At 34.0% G+C, this 6325-nt stretch overlaps 1 protein-coding gene across 1 annotated transcript; it reads left to right on the forward strand.

Moving 5' to 3' along the window:
• The first annotated feature begins 992 nt into the window (after positions 1–992).
• On the forward strand, positions 993–2297 carry LOC139875959 (uncharacterized). Its single transcript, XM_071863256.1, has 2 exons — positions 993–1178; positions 1749–2297. The coding sequence occupies exons 1-2, from the start codon at positions 993–995 to the stop codon at positions 2295–2297; spliced, it is 735 nt and encodes a 244-aa protein (XP_071719357.1).
• Positions 2298–6325: the final 4028 nt, after the last annotated feature.

Raw genomic sequence — 6325 nt, forward strand, 5'->3', positions numbered from 1 at the left:
GCGTAATTGATAACAAAGTATTAAAACCTTGGGTTACACGCAGTCGATATCCTGGTGTAATTATTAAATAAAGTATTAAGACCTTGTTACAGTTTAAGTCCCCAATTAGTTGGAATATTTGACTTCGGATATAAGGATAATTTGACGAGGATACTCGCACTTTATATTTATGACTGATGGACTATTATGGACAAAAATCAGACGGACATATTGAATAATCCAGGACAAAGAACAATTAACCCATGAGAATAAACTAAAATCAACGCGTCAAACATCATGATTACGAAAGTTTAAATAAGCATAATTCCTTTATTTTCATATTTAATTGCACTTCTAATTATTACATTTTTTTATTGTCATTGTATTTAATTGCACTTTTAATTATCGTACTCTTTAATTATCGCAAGTTTATTTCATCACACTTTTATTTATCGCAATTTCATTATCGTTATTTACTTTATGCTTTAAATTAAGTTGTATTTATTTTTAATATTTTACATTAGGTTTTAACTGCGACTAAAGTTTTAAAAATCGACAAACCGGTCATTAAACGGTAAAAACTCCCCTTTATAATAATAATATTACTTATATATATTTGTATTTTTATAAAATAAAACTAATATAGCGTTAAGCTTTGTTTAAAAGATTTCCCTGTGGAACGAACCGGACTTACTAAAAACTACACTACTGTACGATTAGGTACACTGCCTATAAGTGTTGTAGCAAGGTTTAAGTATATCCATTCTATAAATAAATAAATATCCTGTGTAAAATTGTATCGTATTTAATAGTATTTCGTTGTAAAATATAAGCTATTTAATATACACCTCGCATAACATCAACGGGCTTCGGGGTTGAAGGTTAATTATAATAAAAGTCAATTATTTGGGATAGGCATTAGTAATGATAACGTGGAAGCTCTTGCGTCTTGGTGTTCGTGTCTCGGCGGTCGATTGCCTTTCATATATTTGGGTATTCCCGTGGGTAATAGGATGAAGAAATTGAATGATTGGTCCCCGGTGATAGAGAAATTTAACATGAGGTTAGCGGATTGGAGAGCAAAAATGATTTCTTTCGGTGGACGGTTAACTTTAGTTAAGTCGGTTCTCTCTAGCCTACCTCTCTATTACTTCTCGCTCTTTCGTGCCCCTACTTGTGTGCTTAATTCTCTCGAGAGTGTGAGACGGAAATTTTTTTAGGGAGGGACGGGTTCTAATTCTAAAATGTCATGGGTTAAGTGGGAAAAAATCCTTCTTCCTCACGAAGAAGGAGGTTTAAATATCATGTCCTTAAAAATTAAAAATTTGGCTCTTCTTTGTAAGTGGCGGTGGAGGTTTAAAACCGAAACTAACACTTTGTGGGTCACCGTTATTCGTAGCATTTATGGTTCTAATGGAGGTCTTGTGCTTGGTAACGGGCTTGCCCGGAATCCAAACGCTAGACTTTGGAATTCAATTTGTGATGCAGGAAAACATGTGAACGGGTTAGGGATTTCTTTCTCTAATTCTTTCATACGCTCAATCGGGGACGGGAAAAACACTTCTTTTTGGGATGACATTTGGGTAGGGAACGCAAGCTTTAAGGACAGATTCAAAAGACTACACAGGCTAGAGATTGACAAAGATATCAACATCAGTAGCAAAATTGAAGAATTTAAGGGAGATGGGCTCGGCAATTGGGCCTATCCACCGATGGGCCGAACGAATAGTGAACTAAATGAGTTGCGTGATACTATTCGGAACTTGTAGCTGAACGAGGGTAAAAAAGACTGTTGGAGCTGTAATCTTAATTCGAAGGGCATTTATACGGTCAAGGACTGTTCGGTTCTTGTCGACAAAGTCATTCTACCACGTGCGGTTAATTCTATTGAGTCGTTGCGAAATGGTTTGGTTCCAAAAAAAGTGGAGGTGTTTATTTGGCGGGCGAGATTAGGACGTATACCGGTAAGATTCGAGTTAGATAAACGGGGCATCGACTTGAATAGTGTGAGATGCCCGATTTGTGATGGTGATATTGAGACGGTGGAGCATATACTTTTTTCCTGTCAAGTGGCAAAATACATTTGGGCTAAAGTTCTTAAATGGTGGGGGTATAATTCGGCTATATTCGGGTTTGAGGATATTTTTAATGGTACTTTCGGTTGTGTAGCACAGGATCATAAAAAGAATCAATGGCAAGCAGTTTGTTGGGTGGTTTGTTACATTCTATGGAAGAATAGAAATGCAAAGGTGTTCAAGAATAAGCTCGAGATGGTCCCATCTTTATTTAGCGAGGTTCAAGTTCTTTCATATGATTAGATTTCACGACGTTGCAAGGGTCATATTATGGATTGACTACAATGGTTCTCACACCCTTAGTTTTAACTCCTTTTGTTAGTTGCAATCTTTGCAATTAGCTTAGGGCGATGTAATTTGTTTTCCTTATTTCTTTCGTGATGTATCATGCTGTTAAGGGTGCTCAGTCAACCATGTACTATTCGTGATTGTTTAATATAAGTCTTTCTTGCTTTTCAAAAAAAAAATACCAGTAATTAAATCATACGGAGTATTATTTATTTATTAATATAACTTGATTATATTAATAATTACTTGGATTTGGACTAGCATCCATTGGCGTTGTCTGAAAGTGTAATGGACTATCCAAAGCGATGATCATATCTTTTGATCGTAGGTTTCTCTCCGTTCATCAGTTTCTTCAAAAAAGGTATACCATTAACTCCTCTTTTGTTTTATATTCATGACAATTATTATGGTGTAACTGGATCTAATTGGCATAAGTTAATCGTGTGCATGTTTCATTAAATATATGAACATTTAATCTTGTAAATGTTTTTATGAAATAATAAAAGATTATTATTGTAACTATCCGCTGCGTTAATCTGAATTGGTAAAAGTACACACGATAATCCATCAGTGGTATCCGAGCCGCTTTTACACCATCTTAATTGTCGTGTGATTTTCTTTAGATTTAGCTTTGTGGTGAATTGGTAACAGTCAAAACCTTTACAGTTTTGAAAGTCAACTTTGTTGATTACCTCATGACGCACGAATAAGATCTGAAAAAAATCACGGTTATAAATTTTGAATTTATTTTTTTATGGCTTGAATAATTGTTGTTTATTTCATTATGGTTGTACACATGCATTGTAACCATGGACAAGCCATATGTAGGTTTTAATAATATAGTTATTAGAATTGTGATTGCACACATAGCCCATAATGCCCCGACCTATGTATGATGGTTGTGATTGTTGATTACAGCAATATTATGTCATGTTGATTATTTATTAGAAAAGCCATTTTGAAGCCAAAGTTGTATTATATTTATTTCTCATTTTAATAGTATTGTATTTAAATTTATTTCAATTTGTAAAAGTACTAGTTTAGTTGTATTTTCAAATTTAAATAAATGTAACAAGATGAAGATTGAAGATAAAATACAACATGCTTTTGGTTTAGAAGATGGCGAACATGTCAAGTTAACAACGATGGCGTTTGTCAAGTTTTCACTTGATTCTTGAATCAAGTGGGAGCTACGATATTACCCTTAGTTTGACCTCTTGATCCCATGTCGGCTTATGGGATCGAGCATAGGATTTTTGGGCTAGGCTATGTGTGTGTGATGCATGATATGGTTGTGTTTTATTTTTGCATTACACATAATTGTTGATTAGCATATATGCTAAATGTTTTTGATGAAAACATCAAATAAAACCGGTAATAGTTTCAATGATTAAAATTGATGACTTTAAAAAGTTAAACTCTAACGAGTTTAAAGTTAAATGATTTTTGAAACACAAATTATATATGATCGAAATCTTTTAAATTTGTTTTAAAACGATACACGTTTGTGTATTTGTTACTTTTATATATAAAATAAAATAACAAACTAGACGCATGAACACGATCGACATATATAAAATTGGTTAAAATGATTTTTAACAAATAGTGTAGCGAATCTTGTGTGCATGCATTATTCGTTAACACAAACATTTTTAAAATACCCGTCAAATTTAAGTCATGCCATCCAATGAGCTTGCAAACACTCCTCGTTATTTTGTGGTTACGGTGAGACCTAATCGAATTATAGCCACGAGGTGGATTTTCAATTACGAGTGAGACTAGGCTGAATTTCCACTGTTTTCAAATTGGACGACTTAATCGTATTCACGGTGAGACCCGAGTTCGAGGCAAGGATGGGACAAACATGCTAGTAGATAATAGTGGTTTGTTGAACTACACATATTTTTAGGTCCCATAATGATCTAAGAGTTGCACTTGTGATGCAATTGGTAACCGCTACCTACCAATAGACTCTATAACTGCTAGCTGATCAACAGATGTAGTTATGAAACCTCTATGTGGATCTTAGGCTTTCGTAAATTAATTGTTTTCAAATATATTAAAACCTGGGTAGTTAATTTATTAAAGTAAAATATCAAAAATACTAAAATTGAACCTTGTTCTTTTGTAGATGTCAAACAATCAAAACGTAAACCAAAACACCCCCCGCTCTTTGTTGGAGAAGGAGAAACTCAATGGTTCAAACTTCCTCGATTGGTATCGCAACCTGAGAATTGTTCTCAAATATGAAGGGAAGTTAAACAAAGTTGAAGAACCCTTACCCAAAGCTCCTCCTGAGACAGCTACTGCTGCTCAAAAGAATGCTTATTAGAAGTTGTTTGATGAGCAAGAGAAGATAGCTTTAATCATGCTTTCTAGTATGACTTTTGACCTCCAAAAGGAAATGAAAGATCGTACAGCATATGATATGATGACTGAGCTAAAAAATATGTTTCAGAAACAGGCTAGTCAAGAGTTATATGAAACTTATAAGCTTCTTCAAACATGCAAAATGGAGGAGGGTCAATCAGTGAGCTCTCATGTCTTAAAAATGAAAAGCTACATTGACCGATTGGAAAAAATTAGAACTACCTTGCTGCCTAACTTGGCTGTGAACACGGTTTTAGTTTCACTACCAAAATCGTATCACCAATTTGTGATAAATTACAATATGCAAGGTTGGGAGAAATCTCTGGCAGAGGTGCACTCGATGCTCAAAACTGCTGAACAGAATATTCCATATAAGGTTTCCAATCCAGGTGTCCTGATGATTAGGGATGGTAAGGTGAAAAAGAATAAGTCGAAAACTTGGGGAAAAGGAAAAGGCAAGTCAATTGCTAAAAAGAAAATTCCACCACCTCCCAAGAAAGAAAACCCAGCGAAAGACGCCGAATGTTTCCACTGTGGAAAAGTTGGCCATTGGAGGAGGAACTGTCCTTCCTACCTATCTGAGTTGAGAAAAGGCAAAGCTGGCCAGACCTGCAAATCAGGTATATTTCATATACAGTTATATACTTTTTCTAGTGATTCCTGAATTTTTGATACTGGTTGTGGTACTCACATCTATAACAATATGCAGGGAATGAGAAGAAGTAAGAGACTGAAGAACAACACACTAGACTTAAGAGTGGGCAATGGGGCTCGAGCTGCTGTCGAAGCTATTGGCACCTATGAGCTTACTCTACTGTCACAACCCTAATTTTTCCAATTCAACTCTCATTGCCACATATTATATTCTGATATAATTCGTATGTTTTTATGTTTATCATACATTTCATGTGTTGTATTTTTATACTTCTAAATTACTCATAGTTTGAACCCCCGTATTATAATTCACCACCTCAATTTATGAAATCACTTTAAGTGTGATGTATTATTATAACTCATAAACAATAAAAACTTTTAATATATGGTGATGATTATGGTTTCATATTGCAACTGGAATGCGGATTATATAATTAAGCACTGGTCTTGATTAGTTAGGTACAGTGGATGATACATAAATAACAATATGAAATATTATATGAATTTAAGATATTAGTGTAGAACCCTCTCAACAACTAAATTCTTCCAACCTCTATATATATATATATATATATATATATATATATATATATATATATATATATATATATATATATATATAGTGGTAGGATCAAGAGGGAAGTAACCATTCGGGGGGAAGCGGGGGGAAGCAAAAACTTTTTTTTTTCTTTTTTTGAAAAAACTTTATTCACGAACATTATAGATGAGATGAAAATATGAACATTTAGTAGAGACACTTTGTGATAAATGTTTTTATTTTGGCGGGAAAACGCTCGAAGAAGTAATATGTAACAATTATCGTGTTTTTCGAGCGTATTTTGAGGTTTTAGCTATTGGAGTTTAGATATTAGGGTTTATAGGGTTTAGATATTAGGGTTTAGAAATTTAGGGTTTAGGGTTTAGATTTAGGGTTTAGATTTAGGATTTAGATTGAGTAT

This window comes from Rutidosis leptorrhynchoides, chromosome 11, assembly GCF_046630445.1.
Source record: "Rutidosis leptorrhynchoides isolate AG116_Rl617_1_P2 chromosome 11, CSIRO_AGI_Rlap_v1, whole genome shotgun sequence".
Classification (NCBI taxonomy): Eukaryota; Viridiplantae; Streptophyta; class Magnoliopsida; order Asterales; family Asteraceae; genus Rutidosis; species Rutidosis leptorrhynchoides.

Bases quoted from the DNA above. Each gene is read 5' to 3' on its own strand.
- LOC139875959 (XM_071863256.1), top strand. From the start codon at position 993: ATGAAGAAATTGAATGATTGGTCCCCGGTGATAGAGAAATTTAACATG. The intron at 1,179-1,748 runs GTGAGACGGAAA...CGGAACTTGTAG, and splicing joins TGCTTAATTCTCTCGAGAGT to CTGAACGAGGGTAAAAAAGA.